A 25998-nucleotide genomic window follows, 5' to 3' on the forward strand; every position below is an offset into this window, starting at 1 on the left:
TCTCCTCTATATTAGAAAATCCCCTAAGGACAAGGCCAATGACTCTGTACATCACTGTCCTCCAGTATACATAAGTACCCAATATTTAAATAGCTGTTGTTCCACCATCACTGCATTCGTGACCATTTTATTTTTGCTTTCCAAAATCATTATAACTGCCTCACCAAGCAAATGCATTGGGTCTGTTACACTTTCATGAACCTTGGATTCATGGATGTGAATTGGATGGGAATATATTTAGGTTCTCTTTCTCTTCCTTTTGTCATAGTTATTTTTTCTGTGATTTTTTGTGCTTCCCTTCAAAGATAATAGGTATACTTCTTAATCTACCAAATAAAGTTTTATTGTAACATCTAAGTCGCAAAAAATTTCTCCTTTTTTACTCATAGGCCCAGATCATAAAGAAGATTATAAGCCAAAACATAATTATTTATTTTATTAGCCAACATATATCTAAAATACAATATGAATTTTTCTTTAAATTATGGTATATATCCTCTGAATGGAAATATAATCTGTATTTTAAATAACTATAATTAAAATGTTTTTCTAGATAATACTTAATTCAAAATTCACAAAAACATCATTTCTACAAACATATAAGAATTTGTAAAAATTATATTTCAACATCTTAAATGTAATCTCTTGGAATCATTATTATTAATTCTGCCTTCTCACACTTTATATTGATGCAATTTAATCACTTATTAGAGATTTGTCTTCAATTTTTCTGCTTTGCTATATTTTAAAACAGCGTAATAATGATTTACAGCTCTAGGCACTCATATGCCCTATCATAGGGGAGGAAGGAACAATTTTATGGGTTCTTGATAGAGAAAAAAGCATAGCTATCACTAAGCACCTTGCCAAGCATTGCACATAGATCTGCACTTGTAGGTTACTGGGGTTCACACATTAAGAACATCTTAACTTGGTCTACAACCTTTTTATATTTTATGAGATAGAAATTCCAGTACACATACAAAAGGATTGAGACTAGAATAGATGCTACCAGTGTACAGACAGATTTGTGCTTAGTTAGAGAGGGTCATTTTCTACAAAAATCAACTTTTGAAAGATCTTTTAATTATCCTGTCATTGAGGGGCTGAACAGGGCGCCAATTGCACATCATGTGTTTTGCAGGTTTTTCTCCCTCAGCAGTGAAGTAAAGGCAGTAAAATTCTTTCATCTGGAAAACAAAAAGAAAGCATTCATATTAACTTTCAAGCAGGTACTCATGATATAACTCAAGCTCAAACTGGGATACTATAGCTGGAATATCCAATTTCCATAGGCATCAAAACTTTTGCTTATAACTGCACAATCCCTACTATCTAGCACAGTACCTTGTACTTAACTTAATAAACGATTTTAAAAATTAAATTTAAAGAGCAATAACAAGACTTGCATTAAGAAATTGTGAAACTTTGGTTTAAAGAAATAGGCATATGTATGTATGTACAAGGTGGTAAACAAAACAATACCCTTTCTGTACTTTTTTTTTCTTTTATGCTTTATAAAAAATGCTTCATGGATACTCTTTTAAAAAAAAATGTCACTATGGACATAGTCCTCCCTTGTAATAAGGTATAGTAAAGCAAAATAAATAACATAGGTTATATCTGAGAATGTATCTCTCATTCTGAATTTTGAGGCCATTACCTATCTACCAAGATATATATTTCATTATCAACCTACTGAAGTCACTATTACTCTAGGTATTAATTTAAGAATAAATTGTATTTATTTTGAAGTTAAATGTTTCAGAAAATAGGAAAACAATGTGGCAGAAATTGGGCATAAACCAGTATCTTACACTATTTACCAAGATAAAGTCAAAATGAATATATGATCCATATATAAAGAGAGACATTACAAGAAAATTTGAAGAACATAAAACATATTTATCATACTTATAAACAAGAGATAGAGAGTAGTGAGGTGTAAAATGGATAATTTTGATTACACTAAATTTAAAAGGTTTTATACACATACATATAAGATCAGAAGGAAAGCATTTATGAATTTATTAAGTAACTATGATGTGAATGGCATTGTGTTAGCAAGGAGCATAGAAAGACAAAAAAGAATCAGCAGCTCCTACCCTCATGGAGCTTGTTTTCTCTCAGAGAAAACACTATGTGTATACAGATGTTTATACAAAGTAAGTACAAGATAACATTGGGATGGGAGGAGGACATCCTCCCTGGATGGATCAGAAACGGCTTTATATAATTAGCAACATTTGAACTGAGTTTTGGAGGAAATAAGGGATTCTAAGAGGAAGGAATTCCAAGAATAATAAGGAGTGAATCCAAGCAGATGGATGTGAAACAAGGCATAGAACAAGGAAGTAGATGCTTATAAAAGTTATTTGCCCCTAGCATAGAGGTTGTCCAGTTCAAATTGAAGAGATGGTAAGATTATCCAGAAGCTCTGTTTGCATATTGGGAGGATTACATCAAGCTCCAGAATATTGTTATATAAATCCTTAAAAGGATCAAATTCTATAACTATCTATACAAGACAAACCAAGGGGATGAGGAAGGACTATTATTGTTTAAGATTATGCTAGCTTAATATGATTTAAAATTGTCATCAGATAGCTGCAAGATTAGAAAATGAGATAGGTTAATCACACAGTAAGAGAACATGAAAACTAATGGGCAGATTCTGAGCAGACCCTCTAATGCACAGTTTGGGAGAAAATACGGACAAGGGTTAGATGTCTTTTCATCCAGGAACAGGTTATGATCTACTTTATCAACAAAATTATACTTCCTTGCAAGCTTAGAAATTAGAGTTTGGTTCATTCATGACATTTGTACCTCCAGCACTGAGCCTAGCCTTGACACATAGTAGGCACAGAATAAATAGATTTTGATTTTCTTTAAGACCATAGATTAATCAAAGCGTTTAAGTGTGACAAATCTTAACATTTTAAAAAATATGTTAATAAGATATTATAAAATGTTAGTAACATAGCTGCATCTCAGGAATACTATAGAAAGCTCAATCACTTTGTAATATTTAATATAGGACATGAGAAACAAAGATGTCTCAGGAACACAAAATTTTTAAAAAATTTCCAAAGAGTGAATGCTAAAAAATTAAATATATATTGTTCAAGATGATCTATTTGCAAACCAAAATCTAAACTAAAGAATTTTCTATAAAATATAAACTTCTATAAAATGACTGACATTCTATATTCTATACTCTGATTATGTGCTCTAATCCTAAAATGTATTTATATTTGCCTATGTATATACTTCCAAAATTATCTTAAAATCTGCATCACTTTTTTGTAATTTGCCAATCATAACATAACATATATATTTTTAAAATTCTTTTTGTAAGATGTTTCTTTAGATGAAAACTGTGAACTTTCTTAAGATTCATAGAGCACTATTTATCAATAAAACTACAGTTAACTCTTTTAAAATAAGCAAATCTATCAATAAGAAACATACCTGTGCAGGGCTCAGACAGATAGGCTCTTTTAAAACAATCCAGGTCACACATTCCAAGAGAGGAGGAACGGTCAATGAGCCAGGATAAGTATAATAATCCAAACACTCAGGAAGAAGACAAGCTGGGTTAAAGTTAGTGAAAGCTACATTTTCACCCTTAAACAAAACAAAACAAAACATTTAAAATATCATAGAAGGAGCATATCCATATGTATATATCTCTCTTTTAGCAATGATGCTCATTAAGGGAAGGATCCATATTTAGTAAAAAAACAAAAAACAATCAGCAACTCCTACCCTCATGGAGCTTGTTTTCTCTCAGAGAAAACACTATGTGTATACAGATGTTTATACAAAGTAAGTACAAGATAACATTGGGATGGGAGGAGGACATCCTCCCTGGATGGATCAGAAACGGCTTTATATAATTAGCAACATTTGAACTGAGTTTTGGAGGAAATAAGGGATTCTAAGAGGAAGGAATTCCAAGAATAATAAGGAGTGAATCCAAGTAGATGGATGTGAAACAAGCCATAGAACAAGGAAGTAGATGCTTATAAAAGTTATTTGCCCCTAGCATAGAGGTAGTCCAGTTCAAGCTCTGTTTGCATATTGGGGGGATTACATCAAGCTCCAGAACATTGTTATATAAATCCTTAAAAGGATCAAACTCTATAACTATCTATACATTACAAACCAAGGGGATGAGGAAGGACTATTATTGTTTAAGATTATGCTAGCTTAATATGATTAAAGATTGTCATCAGATAGCTGCAAGAGTAGAAAATGAGATAGGTTAATCACACAGTAAGAGAACATGAAAACTAATGGACAGATTCTGAGCAGACCCTCTAATGCACAGTTTGGGAGAAAATACGGACAAGGGTTAGATGTCTTCTCATCCAGGAACAGGTTATGATCTACTTTATCAACAAAATTATACTTCCTTGCAAGCTTAGAAATTAGAGTTTGGTTCATTCATGACATTTGTACCTCCAGCACTGAGCCTAGCCTTGACACATAGTAGGCACAGAATAAATAGATTTTGATTTTCTTTAAGACCATAGATTAATCAAAGCGTTTAAGTGTGACAAAGTCTTAACATTTTAAAAAACATGTTAATAAGTTGTTATAAAATGTTAGTAACATTGCTGCATCTCAGGAATACTATAGAAAGCTCAATCACTTTGTAATATTTAATATAGGATATGAGAAACAATAAGATGTCTCAGGAACACAAAATTTTTTAAAAATTTCCAAAGAGTGAGCACTAAAAAATTAAATATATATTGTTCCAGATGATCTATTTGCAAACCAAAATCTAAATTAATGAATTTTCTATAAAATATAAACTTCTATAAAATGGCTGACATTCTATATTCTATACTCTGATTATGTGCTCTAGTCCTAAAATGTATTTATATTTGCCTATGTATATACTTCCAAAATCATCTTAAAATCTGCATCACTTTTTTGTAATTTGCCAATCATAACATAACATATATATTTTTCAAATTCTTTTTGTAAGATTTTTTTTAGATGAAAACTGTGAACTTCCTTAAGATTCAGAGAGCACTATTTATCAATAAAACTACAGTTAACTCTTTTAAAATAAGCAAATCTATCAATAAGAAACATACCTGTGCATGGCTCAGACAGATAGGCTCTTTTAAAACAATCCAGGTCACACATTCCAAGAGAGGAGGAGTGGTCAATGAGCCAGGATAAGTATAATAATCCAAACACTCAGGAAGAAGACAAGCTGGGTTAAAGTTAGTGAAAGCTACATTTTCACCCTTAAACAAAACAAAACAAAACATTTAAAATATCATAGAAGGAGCATATCCATATGTATATATCTCTCTTTTAGCAATGATGCTCATTAAGGGAAGGATCCATATTTAGTAAAAAAACAAAAAACAAAAAACATAACGAAAATGAATAGTGTTGAAAAATAGGGATTAATTTTATTTAGAAAGTATGATTTACAAATATCTATTTCATATATTGTCCTCTAAAATAGCCTATTATTTTTCCATTGGGTTATCAATTACATTTTATGCAGTACCTACTCCTTAAGACATTTAAACACAGGAGACCCAAATAGTGAGGGAAATAACTTAAGATAGTATCAAAGCAGAATGAATCACAGTGGTGGATAGGAAATTTAAATACTTATTCATCCCTACTATGGATTAGAATCACACTAAAACATGAAAATAAAGGAACGTTGGTAACTGAATAATAGGAATTAAAGTTTACAAGTCTACACCTTTACTGTGATTGATCAAAATCCTGAATATTATATCTAAAACAGATACATAATTTGAGGATTTTTCTAAAATCAGATGGGGTAGAAAATAAAATCTAACATAGTACCAACAAATATTAAAGTGGCACCAAAAGATGATCATCTTACCTTTGTTCGAATGTTACTCATAGCATTAATGATTTTCTGAAGTTCTGGTTTGTCATGTCCCACCTATAATGTGATACATACAGAGAATATGGTTTGTACTATTACAGCTTTAACTTACCATACCCAATATAATAGAGTGGGAGGGATTAGATTCATAGAATATCAGACCTAATTGTTTTAACAGGAGTTTCGTGTTGCCTTTTATGAGCAAACAATTGTAGCTTGTATTTATATAATCCAAAGTAAAATAGAGATTGGTCAATTATGCAATTAAATTTAAGAATTTACTTTCCATCTTGAATTATCCACTTTGCTAATATATACTAATGAAATTATCTTTTCAACTTGACAAAACCTTTTCTACATTTTGGACTGTTTGGACACAAAAAAGAAGTTGTTGTTTGTCCTTAATTCTTAAAGAAAACCATGGCATCAGAGAGGGGATGCCATAACATGCAAGTGTATTGATTTTAAGTGAGGGAGGCTACCTGCCTCATTTTCTCCTTGAGAGCCATCTGGGTCCAGTGGCTAGCTATAGATCAGGATGACTGGAGATGGCACTGGAAGCAATAGGACACGTTGATAATTGAGGCAAAGGAGGCATATAATAACTAGTGTGAGTGAAGAAACCTTTGATTGCAGAAACACATGAGAAAATTCCCTCCTCCCATTCTAAGTCAGCCTCTCTAAGATTTGCAGAGAGGTGCCAACAGGTCTGAGAGAGGGTATTTGATTTTCCCTCCATCCCAGAGCCAGTATTTGGCAGAAGCTCTAAGCCCAAGCTCTCTCGTTTCTATGAAACTGAGACCAACTTCACTAACTCCAAACATCAGCAAAAAAATAAAAAGGATTCCCATGGTCTAATGGCTGTTTTAAAGTCTGAACTGCATATTCATTATACAGTTATCATCTATTGCTTGGATTCTATCAGGAGGTTAAGTTTAAATTTAATTGATAATTATGAGATTGGATTGAATATATGGTGAAGAAGAGAAAGGTATAAGAAGATTGAAGAAGTGAAACAGAAGAAAGGAGTAGATTAAGAAGGTTTTTGAAGGCTAAAGAGGATTTTGTATTGATTGTGGGCACAGTCAGAACTATACTTTTGAAAAATCTCTTTGGCAGTTGAATGGAGGATGAATTGAAATGGGGAAGAGAGGGCAGCTTGTTGGTGCAGGGGATAGAGCACCAACCCTGAAGTCAGGAAGACCTGAGTTCAAATCTGGCCTCAAATACGTAACACTTCCTAGCTATGTGACTCTGGGCAAGTAACTTAACCCCAATTGCCTCAGCAAAAACAGATAGATAGATAGATAGATAGATAGATAGATAAAAAGAAATGGGGAAAAGACTTGACACAGCAGGTAGACCAGCAGGCTCTGGCATTATTCCCAGTGTGGAATAATAAAAGTCTATATCAGAGTAGCGGTAGTCTTATAATAGAGAAGGGGATGTATTTGGGAATTCAGGATATCTTGGTAAGAGATTGTTTATGAGTAAAAAACAGTGAGAAATTGATATGAAGACCAGAGTTTTAAGCCTGGTTGACTGTGATAGTGATAGATTTCAGGAAGACTTCAGTTAGGACCAAAATATGTATGTTATTTGAGGGCAGATTTGGTTAATAATTATAACATATTTGCAGAGAATTTTTATGTTTACAAAGCATTTTATTCAAGACAGTCTTGTGAGATAATTTATTATACAGCATCCATTGCAGAATATATATTCTAGCATCCATCATACAGATGGATGCTAATGAAATCATAGATCTTTTAAAGTATTTGAAGGACATAATTGGGCACAATAGCTTTTAACATTTGAAGCATTTACTAAGAATTTTCATTGAATATTCTAACCTTTCCAATATGCTAATGTGAGATAACTTAGATGAGAGGAGGCCCAGTTATGCTAGAACATTCAAGAAAAACAAAACAACTAACCTCTAAAAAGATCCCAATAACAGCCAGTCCGTCATCTTTGGTCACAGCAACCTTGAAACTTTCATATTTTGTATTCCAATGAACCAAGTGAAGCTAAAATCACAAAAGAACATAAAAACACAGAGTAATAAAAATTCAAGAACAAGGTAATTTTATTCAATAGCATCTTTTACTATGATAGTACTTTCAAGTTATATGTAAAACAATATTTAAAGAAAGGAATGGTGTAGATAATAGATACATCTATTAAAATGTTTTGAAGTAGCCATTATGTTACAGGTCCTAAAGATAAAAACTCAATAGTTCTTACCACATAAGATACAAATAATATAGGGGGTGAGGAAGGGAGGAAAAGATAGATCCTATATATACATATAATTTAATTTAAAATATAACTAAGTAAATACAAAGTATCTCCAAAGAGGAGGGTGCAGTTAATTGGAGGAACAAAGGACTTTCTACTTCTTCTTTTATAAAAATAAACTTTATCAATAGTAATAATGAAGAGAAAATCACAACACTTTGGATGTAAACTACTTGTTTCTCTTTGATAATCATAGTTAAGAGCTGGGCAGAATATTTAATCAAAGAATCAATAAACCCTTATTAAATGTCTACTATGTGCTAAGTTGCTGGAGATATAAGAGACAGTCCCTGTCCTCAAGGAGGTTACAACTTAATAAGGGAGACAAGGTACAAACAAATAAATAAATAGTATACCATAATTAGGATAAATAGGAAAAAATTAACAGAAAGAAGGCGGAAAGGCTAGGTTACAAATGACTCTGAATGCCAACTGAGCATTTCATAGAATTGCTCCTGGATAAGTAATAGGAAACCACTGGATTTTATTGAGTAGGAGGGTTATGAGGTAAGATCTGTGCTTTAGAAAAATCACTTTAGGGCTGACTGGAGGATAGACTGGAGTAGGGAAAGATTAGAGGGCACAGAGACTCTAGGAATCCCTAGATCTTGACCCCAGAATGTTCTCTTCCCAAAAGACAAACTGTGTATCTAGCTAAGGAATATGGAGCAATAAACTTACCTGTCAATAGGATTTTGCTAAAATTCAGGACCTAGTAAGAACCTCCATCTTGTTTCCTTATCTGATTGGCATCCTGGGTCTTTACTTGTTTTTTGTTAAAGCCACATCCTTTCCCCACCTGGCCTTAATTTTTCTTTGTAAGAGCCATATCCTGACTTCTTTATCTGACACCTCCCCTCCCCCAGAAAAAGATTATATCCTGACTTCTTATGTTCAACCTCATTCTCCCATGTAGGCTGTTATCCTGCCAGATGAAATCCCCAAATTCCATCATATAAGCTCTCTCCTACTTTTCCTGTACTTTGCTGGAGTCTCCTAGAGACTAGTTGATCATTTTTGACTCCAAGAAAATCTCTTTGAATTCTTTCAAACTAGCTGAGAAACCATGACTCTGGGATACTTCAGACTCAGTGACAGCTAATAAAATAGTCCAGAAGTGAGGTGATATAGGCGTGTACTAAAGTGGGTGCAATATCTCAGGAAAAATGGTGACTTATTGGAGAAATGTTGCAAAAGTATAATCAACAGGCTTTGGCAACAGATTGGACTGGGGGAAGGTAGGGGAGAAAGAATGAATGACACATGGTAATTCCCAGGTTATAATCCTGAAAGACTAGGAAGATGGTATTGCCCTCAAGAGTAATAGGGAAGAGGGGGGGAGGAAGGTTTAAAAGGAAAGATAATTAATTCAGTCTTGTACAACTTGAATTTAAGATATTAGAAAAGTCAATCCCCTTCCTTTTGTGGATGAGCAAATGAAGGCACAGAGAAATTAGCATACTTGCTAATGGTCTCAGAGATAGTAAATAACAAGGATTCAAACAGGTCCACTAGCTGCCAATAGCTCCAATAGCTGGAGTTTATATGGTATTTTAATATTTACAAAGCACTTTAAGTTTTTCCCCTCTTCTATATCCTCATCTAGAAACTAATCAATATGGAATTTACTCAGGTCAAGATCTAATCAGAGAGTAAAAAAAAAAATTCTAATTTTAGACTAATAATTGCATTCCTGCCCATTGCTCTTACAGGTCTGGGAAACATCAATTCTCTCTTTTGTCAGTCAAGTGATATGGAAACTGATAATCTCCTTAAGTCAAGATTTGGTGGATCCAAGTCACCTATCCAAAGACCTTTAATATAGCCCAATTTCCATTATTAATATTCACTCTTGTTGACCAAAATTGAATTTCACAAAATTGATTGTACATCCCCTTTTTAAAAGACTTTATAAATATCAAATATAAATATCAAGAAGTTCAGTCTCTTTGGCTACCCTGGGGACAATCATCCTGTTTTTGTTGACTACTTTCAAGAAGTAGTTTAAAAAATTGATTTTAATTTACCCAGAAACTTGATCTCTCAGAACTTTTAAATTGTCATAAGGAGGAAGTCTCACTCTTCAAATGTTAAGGTCTTTTTGTAAGAGAAGATTTGGAAAAGTGGGGTTGGAATAAGTTATGAAACTAGTCATATATTGAAAATGATAGACAGTGGGTACTACACAGCTTTCTCCATAAAAACAAAAGACTTAAAGGAATTCCCTATCCCCTTCCATTCTCCAATTCCCCTAAACATTTGGCAAAGATGGCAAAGATCACAAAAGTATAGTAACAAGAGCTATACACAAATGACTTGAAGAGAAACCATTGGAGGCACTACATATATTAAGAAAATCATGGATGAAGCAAAGTATAGAAGTTTAAAGTTTTTAACAAGATTTTTCAAAACAGTCATTACCTGAATATGCATTGATAAAAAGAAAAAAAGACTTTCCTACCTCAGCTGCATATTGCTTTCCATCCAAAATATGCTCGGAGCCCTCAACATTAGTACTGCTGCCCCAGTGAAAATGAAATTGGATCAATCTGTACTTCCCAATCAGAGGTCCTCCAGATAGTACTGAAATTCAAAGAAATAATGTTACTGCCCATAATAAAATTCCCTCTGAATTATAATACAAGACTTTTGTTAGTAATGTTTCTACTCAGTGAACTAGAAATTCAAATTCAAATATATTCTACTATAATAAATGACTGCTTGGGTTTTAAAAGAAATTTTTAACTTTATTTTATTTTATCATATCAATGTCTCATAGAGTTTCTTTGTTCAATTTTATTTTTAAAAGAATTATTTTTAAAAAATTCTCCCTCTCTCTTTGCTTTCCTCCTTCATCCTAGACAGCAAATAACACAATGAGTTAAATGTGCAGTTCTTCTAAGCATATTTCCACATTTATCATGATGCACAAGGAAAAAAATCAGATCAAAAAAGAAAAAAAAATGAGAGGAAAAAGACAAACAAGCAAACAACAATGGTAAAAATGCTATGTTGTGATCCACATTCAGTACCCATGGTTCTCTCTGGATACACATGGCTCTTTCCATCACAAATCTACTGAAATTGGTCTGAAGCACTCCCTTTTTTGAAAAGAGCTAAGTCCATCACAACTGATCAACACATAATCTTGTTGCTGTATACAATATTCTCTTGGTTCTACTTATTTCACTTAGCATCAGTTCATGTAAATATCTCCAGGTCTTTCTGAAATCATCCTGCTGATCATTTTTTTTAACAGAACAATAATATTCCATAACATTCATATACCATAACTTATTCCAGCCATTCTCCAACTGATGAGCATCCACTCAGTTTCCAGTGTCTTGCCACTACAAAAAGAGCTGCCACAAACATTTTTTTGCACATGTTACATGTCATGTTTGCACATTTTCTCTTTTTATGATTTTTTTGGAATACAGACCTATAAAGACATTGCTGGATCAAAAGATATGCAGAATTCGATAGCCCTTTGAGCATAGTTACAAATTGCTCTCCAGAATGGTTGGATCAATTTACAACTCCACCAACAATGCAATTAAGGTCCCAGTTTTCCAATATCTCCTTCAACATATATCATTATCTTTTCCTGTCATTTAAGACAATCTGAGAGGTAAAAAAGTGGTACCTCAGAGTTGTTTTAATTTGTAATGATTTAAAAAAAAACAGAATCACTCAAAATGTTTTTATGTAGGATACTTAAAGGCATAACTCATAGCAGTATTTAGCTTAGCCTGTACTAAAAATGGAGTTAGTTGACCAAGTTTTCCCCTGTTGAATTATTAAATTAGTAAATAAAGTTAATTAGACTAATTTGGCATTCCCCCAATTCTGATTTTTGTTTTACAGATCTTTGGGAAGAATCCTACTAATTCCTCAAAGATGGTTGTAACAGAAAAAAGGGAAAAGAGATATGTTTGATCAATTCTGCAATGTTAACCCAGGATATATTTTAAAATATTTTTTCCTTGTTCTAAATTCCTTAAGAGTATTATCTGAAATTGCCATCTCAGAGGACATGGAAGTGGCTGAGGGGCCAATATCAGTTTGTACATCTTTATCTATGCCAGAAAATCACTTGTCTATAGATTTAATATTATATTAAATAAAACTTTGACAAACTGGTGCCTAAATATAGATTTTTTTTCTCTTCACCAACAGTAAGGATTATTCTTTGCAGATAACTAATTTATACGGCATATTAAGTCATCTCCAAACATTGAAAATAGTGATTAAATAAAACACTTTTTTGTAACATCTGCTTTAATAGAATTTTAAATATAAATTTTCACTGTTAGGAGAGCTTCTTGATCTGAATTGCTACAAAATAATACTCAGTCCTTCTAAGGACTGAATAATAAACCTTGAAAAATCAAATTTTATTGATTGAAAAAATACACTTAAGAAAATCCATAAAGCAAAAAATTAGATAGCATAAAAATTATTATTTTGGGGTAAAAATATAATTAAAATTTTGCATAGAGTGATATCCCTGGTCCTTCTAGCATGAAAGAATCAATGATTTCATCCTTATGGCTACTCTCTCACAGATGTAGATTCCCAAACTAGCTTTAAGAGCGGCTATGACGGAAAAATTCATCCCTGTGAAGCCAGTCTAATGAGGAGCCTTTCCAAACAGTCAAGTTGTGTCTTCTGTCAATGATTCCTACATTGCAAAATAGACTTGTAAATATAAAACACTACAGCTCAGAAAAAAACAATGTACACCAGGGCTGACTTTGAGGTGGCATTAAAACTGTCCTTGCCCCCAATGGGAAAAGATGAACAAATAGATTATTAGGAACACCATCAAACATAGAATAGTGGCCCCAGACCATGGTCTGTTTGGCTGAATGCACAGTTCAACATTTATTTAAGTTAAACTTGTTAAGAATAAGTCTCACAAAGTAAACATTCAAAACAAAATATAGCAAAGCTTTAGTGTGTGTAATTTCCCAGAGGGGAAAAAAGAAAGTAAATCCCAAGTAAAGAGATTTTTTGAACAATTTTCTTGAGGATATAGAGGACATATAAAAGTGGGCCTGGAAAATAGAAGAGAGGTAATTGATGAAGACAAAAATTTGGGAAGCCACAAAACAGAGCTAATAAGGAGTTGAAGCTTCCAGATGAATAAGATTGCCAAAGGAGATCTAATAGAATGGTAAGAGAAGAGGGCTTGGGGAACACCTGTTTTTCAAGGGTCAGAAAGAGGACAAAGCCAGCTAAGGAGGCAGAGAAAGCAGAGTAAGAAGGAAAAGCAGAAAATTATTTATCCAAAATTAAGGGAAGATCTGATGTACAGTTGCAGGGAGGTCAGGGAAGATGGGAAATTAAAAAAAAAAAAAAAAAGCACCTTGGAATGTTAGGTCACTAGAAGAAAAGGAAAGGAATTTGCATTTATTAGGTACCTGCTGTATGCACTGCACTGTACTAAATCCTTTCTAAATATTATCTCTTATGTCTCATTGGAGATTTTTCAAAGGGAACTTTCAAGGGTTGAGAAGATGACACAGAGATAGAAACACAGGGTAACATGTGGCAAACTTGAGGAGAGAAATGAGACAGAATAGAAGAGGATGGTTAAAAGGAAACTAATCTGGATTTTAAAAATCTAAGTGCTTTCGGGAAGGTATTGGATGAGCCAGAGTAATAGAGTTGAAAATTAATGGAGGAAGAAAGTCCTTAAGAAAGAGTAAGGAAGAGTAATCTGGGATTGGCCTAAGAGAGAAACTGAGATGTCTTTTCTGTGACCGGAGGGAAGAGGAGCTCTAGTGATTTTAAGGAACTGAATGGAATCTGAGTGTAAATCAAAGCAGGGCCAACCTAGAGCTACACTTTTAAATCCATACAACTTTGTCCTCTACCTGACCACCTCTTCTTGCCGTCTTCCCCCTAACACTCAGTCCTCAAGGTTTTCAGGTTCTCAATTTAGAAAACCTAAGTTTACATCTCACATCATCTTCTCTTATCATTGTCTCCCCAGTCAAAACTTACTCAATGCCTCTTTGTTCTGGGAGCCACAAATTTAGCTGTAGATTAGGCATTATTAGGTATTTAAAGGATAACTATTATTAGATGGCAAAACTTTAAGGGTCTTTTGCTTTTCTTTTTATACTTGGGGTTTAGCACAGGACCAGGCTGTACATGGTGCTTAAAAAATGTTCGTTAACTGAAGGGAGTGTTGAACTCCAAACTTTCTTCTGGGAAAACTTGAGTTTTAACTGGGAAAATTAATAATTGAAAGGAATTTTCCCACAAGGCTTCCTTAGTACTCTCCCAATGACCCCACTAGCCAATCTATTCTGTGTACAATGAGCTTTTGAATTATTTTTTAATAGGGAAAAAAGGATAAGATACAGAAGTAGATTGAATGTCCAGTCAGCCAGTCCAGGGCTCAAGTGTGATTTCAGCTACCTCCCAGAATAACACACACCTTCTCAGTCCCCCTCAAACCACTCTCTAAATCAGGAAATTGCCATTGTGATATAGAGCAAGTTTTTGAGATAGTAAAATAATATCTTACAAGAATGAAATCACCAATTCTGATAATCCCACTCTCACACCAATTGGGGGAAAATGTATCCTGACAGAGTTAACATGGCTTTTTATAAACATGGATTTGATTATGTACTGTACAAATTGTATCTTTCCAAACAAAACAACTATAAACAAAAATCTATTGTAATAGGATTGGCCTATAAAGGATGCATTATGCCTTTGCCTCAGCATCAGCTATTCTTCAAACTAAAAAACAAAAGACAATTATTTCATTAAAATGCAAGATAGTTTTTTTACTCAAAAGTTAATTTTCTGAAATATACAATGTATTAATAATCTGCTTTCAAACTAATGGACTGACAGGTATTTTATGGGAATTCTTTTTATAAGCATACATTACTCCCATGAAACTAACACACTTAGATGGCAGCTGATGTGTCAAAATAAATTAAATGAGACTATGTCAAGAAGCTGGCTCAATCAATCTTCTTTAATTCCTCTAAAGTTTATTTACCTCCCTGGATGAATCCTGTCAATTTTAAATTGTGAGTCAAATAAACCTTATTGCAGTTGTTTTTTGTAACCTTTGTGTATGTGATTTTCAAATCCTTGTCCATTTATAACATATTTTTAAGTAAATTAAAAAACAGAGACTATCAATTCAGAATTGATTATATTAATATTCCAAACTAATCAGGTTTCAATAATTAATTTTCTGCGTTTTTCTATTGTAACCAGGATTCATTTTCAAAATAAGTTGCTCTGGGTTGAAAAATTCTCTCCAAAACCCATATACAATTGCTTATATTTTATATATTTATTATATATGTAACATAATAACTGTATTATAAAATATAACATAATTACATTATATATAACATGATATATATGTTATAAAATACAATGTATAACTGGTGCAGGCATTTGCATTTCTGCTTTTTATTCAATTGATTGTTTCTTAGAAACTGTTTTTAAGTCTGGAAGTGAATTAAAAGCAGCCAGGGTAGCCAAAGCATGCCATGAATTCTTCTAAAAGTAAATTAATATTGATTCTCAAACTCACTTCCTTTCATTTAAAAAAGAGAAAAAGAAGGTTTTTGGGTTAAAGGCAACTGAGCACAAAGCACAGTTTAGTTCATTTATATGACTAAAAAATACTATTCTATCAACTTGAACATTTTCTAAACTTTTATCATTTCAGAGAAGAAAGATTTCCTGGGGGGGAGAGGAGAAGAGAAAACATAGAGACTCAAAGTTTATTTTTTAAAAAAATCTAGGGGCCTAATTAACACACACACACACACACACACACACACACACACACACACACACACACACACACACACCAAGACAGGGATACAAACTCCCTAGGAAGGATGTGGGGGAAAAAAAGATAAGATTTTCCACTTTACAAAGGAATGAGACACATCAAAACTTAATGCAAATTAAAATATCAGCACTTTAAAGCTCCAACTGACCTAAAACAATTAAGTATACTGTACATTTCAAATGTTCAACAAGAAAGCATATTGCTGAGTAATTTCTATATATAAAGAGTCTAATGTAGTAAAAAAAAAAAAAAAAAAAAAAAAAAAAGAAAGAAAGAAATTATATGCATTACATACCAACAATACAAATTAATATGTATATAGTATCTGATTTTTTAAATTAGGCCATCAATAAACAAAAAGTAAAAAGTTAACAGTTTTGTTTGTTTGTTTGCATTTTTTCTCCAGTTTTCTAGTACTTAAAAAGAAGAAATACCTTCTGGTACATATAAACTACACAAGAAAGTGAAAAAAAATTTTCAGAGGAAAAAAAAGAATTTCTGATTTGTAGAATCCATTGATAAAAGTTTTTTGTGCATATATATGTATATGCACATATATACAGCAATTAAAAATACATAGAATATTCTAATTATATTCTGTGGATAAAACAAATTTTATGTTTTAAATAATAAAGCCAATTAACAGAATTAACAGAAAATACAAGGTGTAAAGCTTTGTAAATAAAATTTATTTTTCATTATACTTATTAATGTTAACTTCTAAAGAATGATATAACAGAAGAGTGCTGAATTTAGAATAAAAGAATTAAGGCTCAAATCTAGGCTCTATTCATGAATGTGGACAATTCCCTTTAGCTTCTGGGCTCCCCAGTTTCCTTCTCTCTCCAATGAAGAAATATTAATTACCTCCAAATAAAGTTTATTCCAACTTTGAATCCAATACCCCTTTACCTATTTAAATTAATTAAATGAGATTCTAAAAGTGAAACTGGCTTCAAAAAAGACTTAGGCAATTCATATTATGCCTCCAAAGTCCAAAAGAGCCAAACTGAATTTCATTTTTATTTTTTCGATAGGTGCCAATATACAGGCAAGTGCACACATAATCAATAAGAGTATTTCTGTTGTCTTTCTAATCTCTTCTCAAAGTGCAATTTAATTCACTTCAGAATTAACTCACTTCCATTACATCAATTCTCTTCAAGCCTGTGCATGCATTTTTTCATGTATGGGGAAAAGGTATTCAAAGAGATTATAAAGGCCTCAGTGAATGCTAATTGTCCCTCAAATCCATCACTCAAAGAAAATTATCTTTGTAAATCATTAATTAAAAAATATTAAGAGAATTGTGACTTTCTACAAACAAATGGGCAATACTATGAAAAATATAAAGCTATACTTAATTATTAACCAAAAACAATGATTTTGGATTTGGTTAGTAATATTTAGGAATTATAAAAAACAAAATGCTTTTTGGATAGTAAGAGTAACTTTGTAAAATGAAAAGTTCAAAATAGAAGTCCTGTGTAAGGTGTCCTAATAGATAACAAGAAGAAGGTATATCAATTGGTGTTTGATATAGATAAATCTTTGACATTATGGATATGTTGCCATGTAGTAGTTAGGTGCTTAACATATGTATGTGAAATACCATTCATCTCCAAAGAAATGTGGGAGATATGTGTGTATATATGTATATGTATATGTTTATGTAAGCATAAACATAACTAATATGAGGTTTATATGGCTAATATGTGGGAGGGGTTTTTGGCAGATTGTAAATGTAGTGAGTTTTTTTAATTAAATTACTCAGAATAGGTAGTGATAGGAACAGACTATTTTTTAAAATATGTATTTGAAAAATGAAAATAAAAATAAAAAAGCATGTTAATGAATAAGGAGAACAACCATAATTTTTTTAAAAAGAAATGAAAACAGAACATAATTTAAACAAAGTGTTGTTAAATTCATGTATAAAGTCTTTGATATGGGCATAATGAACCATACAGGTAGGGCACCATGACAAATGATACAAATTATTGTAGTACACTACATGTCCCATATTAATGCTTGTACCTCAGATTTCAGGTATTCCAGGACCTTCTTTGTTTTTCCTTATTAAGGAAATTCAATATATTATTCAAATTAAATTCATTGGTTCAATCAGATATTTGGAAGGAAACAAACAATATAGAATAGGTTTGGAAGTGTACAATAGAAATTTGGTGCATTCACTAGTCTCTGATCTAGGAAGTGGAAAATAGTCTCTACTGTGAACATTACTTAAATTTATTTTTTTTCTTCCCCTTTAAAATACAAGTTACCTGACTAACATAATTAAAGTTTCTAAGCAAAGACATTCCAACCGAGACTATTAGAAATACATATTTTGATCCAACAAAATGGACAACAATGTGGAAAAAATCATTTTACAAGATTGCTTGCAATTAATGTGTTTTTACATTATTAATAAGCTATGTTCAAAATGTCTTAAAATCAAACTTTTAATAAAAGATCTCAAATCACTTGGAATCATTTAAGAATTTTTTAATAGTCATTATAAATGGATTAGCAATTTTTCATTAACTTGTTTAAAAGTTTATAAGATTACTGAGTAATAGTTTTAACCAAAACTTCTGATTAAAGCTTATTAATTCCACAGTTAAAAAGAAATATAGTAAGTTAAACCAATATAATAAAAGTGATTAAGAGTTCAGTTTTGTTTCAACTCTCAGTCATATTAGTTAGTTTTAGCCTCTGGCATTATAGTTATGTGATATTTACAGAATAAAAAAAAATTTGGAATCATTGAAAAGTTCCCTAAATTTGAAATGTTACTATGAAAATGAAGTGAGAAGATAGCATGATAAAAGGAAGCAAATGAAGTGGAGTTTCTAAATGCAGGAAATGAAGACTTACAGGAAATCTAAAAATGTTAACACACTATAAAAAAAAAATCCTCAACAAAAGGGATGTTTATAATGGGTTTATAACAAGAAAGAAAAGTCATGTCATCTGGTCAAAACAAAAATAAATTATTGAACCACTTTAAAACTTTGAAGTTTTAGTCATTCAATTGTCTAAGCATGCAAGTAAAGCAATAAATATTTTTTCTGACTTTTTGAGTCATTTGCTTATACACACAGCAGAAATAATTTTGAAAGGTTAAATAATTCTTTTTTTTAATTTAAGAACATTTTTCTTTAGTGTGAGAGACAAATGGAAACTTTTATTATGATTCAGATGAATCTACATAATGTCATCTTAATAACACCAATCCTTATTACCCAAGCATATTGCAATAATCCATTACTGGGACAGGAATTTGCTAAAGTCTCTAGAAGTACCACCCTATGAATTATGTCTAAAACATGATAGATTCTCAATTACAAACAATGTCTACCTCACATCTAAGAAACCACTCCATTTACCAGCATGATTGATTTTTACTTTGATGGACTTCAATTTCTGTTTTTACTTCTGATGCTCAGACATTTACTGTTTTTCCTTGTATATTTTTAGTGACATTTTTCCTAAATGGGATAGTCTAACATTGAACTCCGAGACACACCTGGTCTCATCTCCTAAGTGGAAGAACTACCCTAGAAAATATCACCACTGAATTATTAATTTTATAAAATAGTAAAATAAGCCACCTGCTAACATCTATTGTATTTATTTCAAAAAAATTCATGAGTTCTAAATTATAGTTATATAATATAATTATTGACTTAACTGCAGATACATAAACTTAGCAGAATGTTCTATATCTTACTGCTAATGTATATTAATATTAATAATAATAATATTATTTTAAGCATAAATTCTTTTAGATATCCAATAAGCCTAGCTCTGGATCACTTTATTATTATCATTGCTATTATTGTTGATGTAGTATACTGCTGGTAAGAAATTAATGTGTGTCAAGCAATTTTTTTGGAAAATGAAAAGACTTAAGAGTTTGCTTGAGCAACTGATAAGTTAAGTGCTTTCTCAGGGTCCTAAAGATATAAATGAAAAAAAGCAGGTGTACAGTGGAAAGAGGGGCAATCTTTGAGTCAAGAAGAACTTGACTTGCTCAAGTTCTTGTTCAAGTCTTGCTCCAGACATTATTTGACACCTGCATAAGTCAGTTAACTTCTCAGTGCACCCAAAACTATAAATTACTGCATACAAAAAGTTGGGAGCAACTAGGTAGCATAGTAGATAGAATCAGGACAACCATTCAATTATAGCTTCAGACACTTAGTAGTAGCTAGCTGTGTGACCCTGAAAAAGGCATTTAACCATGTTTATTTTGGTTATTCATCTGTAAAATGAGTTGGAGAAAGAAATAACAGGGTTTTTTCCCAGGGTCATATAAGTTAGTTAGTGTGTAAGGTTAGATTTGAATTCAGGAAGATGAGTCTTCCTGACTTCAAGACTGCACTGGGAGTTCTTAAATGTTCTGTGATCACTATTTATTGAATGTGTACAAAAGGTGTTGTTTTTTTTTTAAATAGCTTAAAAGATTTGCCAGATTACATTGTGGTGTTCTAAATTTATTGTTTTAAGTTACAATAATCCTAGAACAGTTAATAATCAACAAAGTAAATATTCAAAGGAAAAGACCATAGGCAAAAAAAATGGAATATATGAGGGGGTAAATCATCTAAAATCTAGGTACCAAAAAAAGTTGTATTTGTAGACAAAATTTTAAAGATATTAAATAATAATTTCATTTTAGTATTATAAATATTTTATAATTTATAGGATATGTAAAATGCAAAAAAAATCTCTTTGAAAAATTACTTTTGTTCCATCAGGTTTGGGAAAATGGCCAATAGCAAATAAAATATTTTTAAAATAATAGCCAAATTATGGACTCCATAGAGAAAAAGGATTCTGCAGTTAATTTTCAGCTATCTGGAATAAAAATAAGGAAATGATTTAACAACCTTAGAAACCTGATATTCCTTGACTGCTCAACACATGAGAAGACATTTCACACTTATTGTCATTAAAATTTCAACATGTGTGACTAGTTAAATAACTTCCTAACTCTGATCTTCAAGTGGTTGTCAAATATGGCTGTGAATCTATCAATAAAATGTGTCTTATCCATGTTAGATATGAATTACTAGACAATATACGCTATTACTAGAATGCTGATGGCATATTCACATTTGACAGATGTTTGAAGAATACAGTAAGAAATTAACTTATCTTTTAATACAGATATACCTAGAATTTATAGTAGAAAGGAATCTTGGAGGCTATCTAGAGATTATAAGTGAGATGACTTGTACAGCAGTAGAGGCAAATATAAATGCTAGCTATCATTATAATCCAAATACCTCATTTTACAAAGCTCAAAGAAATAAAATGATCTGCTTCTGATGTCACACAACTAGTAAGACTCAGAAGCTCAATTTGAATCCATGCATTCTGGTTTCTAATCGAATTCCTTTTCTACCAAATTGCTTTAGTATATTACAGAAAAACATGATGAATATGTAGGGATAGTTCAGGGCATCAGATGTGGGTGTGTTCGTATGTGCAAGCATTTAGCATGCAACCAATGAGTTTTATAGAGTTTTAGGAAACATTTCTATATTTATCTCTTGCCCTTTTTCAGGTGGAACAACTCAATTGCTTCACATTACAGGTATTATCTCTCAAAAAGTTACTTGAGACATGTCACAGTGCTTAAAGACAACATTTCCAGACAACTTAATCATGAAATTTCATAGTATGTTTTCTAAATCTGCACTTTCCCCCAAGGCCTCCAGCCTTGATGTAGACTTACACATCATATACTAATTGCAAAAATCTTCTTTACCTGATAGTAAAAATAGTCTATTCAAAATCCCTCAATTTTAATGGAAACACTAATCAATCAACTAAATGTAAAAATCCTGCAAAAAAACAGATTTTTTAAAAATCCAAAGAGCTTCTCATGGTTTATGAATGCTACTGAATATAAAATTTACCTACTAAAATAGTCTGACCATTAAACAGACAACAGACACTGAAGTACTAGCTAAAATCATTCAGGTTGTACCAACATACATGGGATACATTGGATATGTAGTGGAGGGGAATATATGTCTTTTCCCAATCTTCCTTCTTTGTCCTTTCCCTTCCCCAGCTTATTCACTTACAAAAAAAGATTTTAGGCACAGATAACTTATTTCCTGAAGTATTTGCAAGATGACAACACAAAAAAAAATTTAGGAAAATAAGGCACTGACAAGTTAAATCAGCCAGTAGCCAAATAAGGCTGCTACTGTCTCTAAATTCTTTCCCTGTTTCTACCAAAAAAAAAAAAGAAGAAGAAGAAGAAGAAGAAGAAGAAAAAACAGGAGAGGGGGAGGAAGAATAAGAAAGAAGAGGAAAGAAGGAAGAAAGGAAGGAAGGAAGGAAGGAAGGAAGGAAGGAAGGAAGGAAGGAAGGAAGGAAGGAAGGAAGGAAGGAAGGAAAGAAGGAAGGAAGGAAGGAAGGAAGGAAGGAAGGAAGGAAGGGGAGAGAGAAAATAAGAGAGGGAAAGGAAAGAGAGTATCCCATATAACAGCACAACTTTCAATTCAAGAGTAAAGAAACATTTATTAAGCATCTGTTTGTGTGCTGCTCTATATTTGGAAACTATAAGAAATACAAATTATAAGTTAAAATTATTCATTATGAGCAAATATCTGTTACAAAGAAAATGCAGTAACTATTTTATCAGTAACATCCAATATGTATGTATATTCCCATATATAAAAAATATCTAGGTTTATGTGCAAGTGATCTGGACAGATGATGGGTGTACTGCTACTTGTTATCAGCCAAGAACAGAAACCAGACATAAACAAAATGTTAATGTTTCCAAGAATTTTCAAATCTGCTAGATTGCCATTACCCTTTCTTCTTCTCACTGCTGGTTTGATAACAAGATTATCATACATTGTCAATATACTTTAAGATTATAGAATTTTTAAAAAACTCAATAGTTCTAAATATACATTTTCTACATTATACATATATACCCTATCATTAGTTTATATTTTGTGGTTATTTAGAAGGAATATAGTTTATCCATTTTACTTTGGGAGAAAACTTTTGCCAGAGGCCACAATTATCCAATCTAAAACAAGTATTTATCAATCCACCATCAAGTGCAAGTCTAATTTTGATAGAAGACAAAACAAGCAAACAAAATCAGTCTGCCCTCCATTAGTTTGCCCGGGATGAAACAAATCCACCCGAAAAGAAATATGTACTAACCCACCACGTTTAAAAGAATGAGAACACTAACTACTAAAGTAAATCAGCCAAACTATAGATAAAGCAGCATTTATTGGGTGCCTGGAGCTGTGCAGGCAAAATTAAAAGCTTCACTTTAGAGAAGGTACAAGAACGCACTTCTGGGGACTTTCAGCTGGCACATTTATTTGTTTGTAGTTTTTTTTAAGTTGTCTTAAATCTTTTTTGATAAAAATTAAGATAATTGAAGCTCTCACCTCCCTCTATTCTCCACTACTCCAATAAACTGAAAGTTCTATTATAGAGGGTGCTCATTTCAGAGACTAACCTACCTGATGTATCAGTGGAATCATCAAACTCGACGTTGAAAGAATGACCATTGTTGATGATCCTCTTAGCGTCACTGGGGTCATAGGTGATCTGCAGAGGTTTCAGAGAACCGTCATACAGTGTTTTAGAGAACTCAATTTCCACAGGAGACTGTCGTTTTCCACGGGCAATAGGAAAAGCCTCATGCCATTTTTCTGGTCCTATGGTGAAAAGAGAAACATGTGTATCTTTTAAGAGAAGAATGTACAAAGGCCAAACCTACCCGAGGAGAGCCCTTTATTAGAAAGTGCAACAGACAACAGGTCATTGCAACCAGATAGACAATGCTGACCGCCGGGCTGGAAGGCAGTTCTGTAGATCCTCCACTTACACGGTCTCTACTTCCTGCAGACATTTAAAAGTATTTAATTTGGTAACGATAGTATTCAGACTCTATATTTGCGTGCAACTCTAAAAAGGCATTTTTGTTATCAAGGCGTTTTCATATATTTTATTTATTTTAATTATGAATGAAATGGCGGGGTTAATGAGTGCAAGAATCGGGTTTTGATTCTTTTATGGATTTGGAGACAAACTGCCCTCCTCTCCACATTCCTTTCTGCCCTTTTCAAAGCTTCAGAAAACCTAAAGTTATGTACCAATTCATTCGGATTCCTAATGAATCCTTCAATTACAAGGTGGTAGACTAGAAAGGAAAACTCTCAGAAACACAGCATAACGGAAATAAAACAGCCAGTAGGAAGCTGCTCTCCTACACGGAGGAATGGGACAGTCCTTGGGAAAAGATCTGTGAGTCACAGACAGCTTGGAGGACGTGCGGGCTGTGTCTTTGCCTTTCGGCTAAAAACAATGCCCAACGTTCTTTTAGATGAGTATTTTGGATCTCAAAATTCCCTAAAGGTACTTTGAGCCATATCTCTCTCTCCTTTAAAGGGGGGATGAGGGGAGAAGAGGGATCAGGGTTTAGGGAGATCTCCCTGTCCTACCTCCTCCTGCCCTGCTTGCCAAAGGCAGGGAGCAGGATCATTGATTCCTCGACAGTACCTACCCGGTTGCCCAGCGACCCAAAGGGAAACGTAATAGTGGATAAGGGGACCAGTCCCATGCCTCAGCTGGGAACCCAAGACAGAAGAGAGGCTTGGGAAGCGGGGCGCGCCCGGGAGATCCCCATGTGCACCTGAGCCTCAAGCTTGCAAAGCTGAAGCTGCAGTAAACAGCAGGTGCAGTGCGGAGGAGCCACGCTCCAGCCATCACCATCTTCTCTGGCTCGTCGTGGGCAATTGGGGATTTGGGGCAGAGGACAGTTGAAGGGGAAGGAAGAGGGAAGGAAGTCGTCCCTTCTTTCCGTACGCTTTCACTCACCGTTCACGCCTGGCTCATATCCCCAGTGGTGTTGGGACATGGTCTTGCAAGCTGGTCAGGGTTTAGTAATTAGCTCTTGAATTGCACCTCTGCACTGGTTACTGCAAGTCTGTCCCCGGCTCTTTCTATGATGGGCTTTTATAGGCTCCCGCCAACCCCCTTTGCGACCGGGGAGGTGGGGGGAGAAAGGGAGGAGATGGTTAAGGGTGGGGGTAGGAGACACTGGTTGGACTTGGGGGAGGGAGGGCAGTAGTTGGGATGTTATCTCGGAAGGCTGAGCCCGGTCAGGGCGGGCTGGAAGAAGGCGTGGAAAACTCCCCTATATAATCTCTGGGCCGCTCTCCCGCGCCTTCCTCTCCTCCTGGCTGGAAGGCTCCCTAGTTATTTGGGTGCGCTGACATTTCCCTTGCACAGAGCAGCAGGTCCAGGTTAAGGTGGAGAGAACAGAACCAGGATCTCCCGGCCCAGCCTCAAGCACCCGAAGCGCTGCTGTAGAAGCAGCCCGGGAGCTTAGCAGGAAAGCGTCTAGATGCACCCCATCCCCCTCCCTGCGGTGGTTCTCTCGGCTCCAGACCCGATACACTCTATCCTTTACTTTCCCCCATTTAGATTGCCGTGGTGACATCGTCCAGGGTCAAGGAGCTTCTTGGCCAAGATGCACTACTTCCCAGAGTCCGGAGAGCCTCCGCGGGGAGGGTGGACGCATTATTTCCGTGGCCCTGGGGCTAGAGCTGTAGGAGCAGTGTGACCTTGGGGCATGTGGGGATACTGTTCCTGGTACATTGAGAAGAGCTGCGCTGCCTGCCTGCCTGGGGCTGGGAGCAATGTAAGTTGGCGCTGCCCCCTCCTGGGTGATCCTGGAAATTCTGAGGGGGAAGGAGGCACTTTTTTTCCCCTGTACACCGCACACATTCTTCTCTAGGCACTCAGAAAGATTCATTTTTTGGCATTTGAATCCAGCAGAATTTCACACAATGTCTTCTTTTTTAAAATTACTTTGTTGAAAACCCTACCCACTTTGGGTAATTCTTGCCGCCTCCTTCAGTTTGACCCTCGCCTATATTTTCGTCAA

At 33.8% G+C, this 25998-nt stretch overlaps 1 protein-coding gene and 1 long non-coding RNA gene across 3 annotated transcripts; one reads left to right on the forward strand and one right to left on the reverse strand.

The window, feature by feature from the left end:
- Window positions 1-421: 421 nt before the first annotated feature.
- LOC127543703 (carbonic anhydrase 2-like) lies at window positions 422-25517 on the reverse strand. 2 transcript variants are annotated; one of them, XM_051969954.1, is made up of 7 exons: window positions 24927-25517; window positions 23567-23764; window positions 10662-10783; window positions 7837-7929; window positions 5894-5956; window positions 5115-5270; window positions 422-1190 (listed from the first exon to the last, which is right to left on the reverse strand). In XM_051969954.1, exons 1-7 carry the CDS (start codon window positions 24964-24966, stop codon window positions 1065-1067), a joined length of 798 nt encoding a protein of 265 aa, XP_051825914.1. In that variant the 5' UTR covers window positions 24967-25517; the 3' UTR covers window positions 422-1064. The 2 variants fall into 2 exon arrangements, with proteins under 2 accessions (XP_051825914.1, XP_051825913.1); XM_051969953.1 differs by lacking the exon at window positions 5115-5270 and adding an exon at window positions 3475-3630 and having other exon boundaries at window positions 24927-25501.
- Window positions 23771-25998, forward strand: LOC127543705 (uncharacterized). Its single transcript, XR_007949282.1, has 2 exons — window positions 23771-24784; window positions 25536-25998. It is a non-coding gene; the product is annotated as an uncharacterized LOC127543705 (long non-coding RNA).

The sequence above is a fragment of the Antechinus flavipes genome, chromosome 1 (genome assembly GCF_016432865.1).
Source record: "Antechinus flavipes isolate AdamAnt ecotype Samford, QLD, Australia chromosome 1, AdamAnt_v2, whole genome shotgun sequence".
NCBI lineage: Eukaryota > Metazoa > Chordata > Mammalia > Dasyuromorphia > Dasyuridae > Antechinus > Antechinus flavipes.

What these genes read in the sequence shown, in the direction of transcription:
- LOC127543703 (XM_051969954.1), bottom strand. Translation starts at nt 24,966, where the DNA reads ATGTCCCAACACCACTGGGGATATGAGCCAGGCGTGAACG. An exon ending in TGATTCCACTGATACATCAG is followed by an intron (nt 10,784 to 23,566) that starts GTAGGTTAGTCT and finishes TTTGAATTTCAG; the next exon opens with TACTATCTGGAGGACCTCTG. An exon ending in TTATTGGGATCTTTTTAGAG is followed by an intron (nt 5,957 to 7,836) that starts GTTAGTTGTTTT and finishes ATCACATTATAG; the next exon opens with GTGGGACATGACAAACCAGA.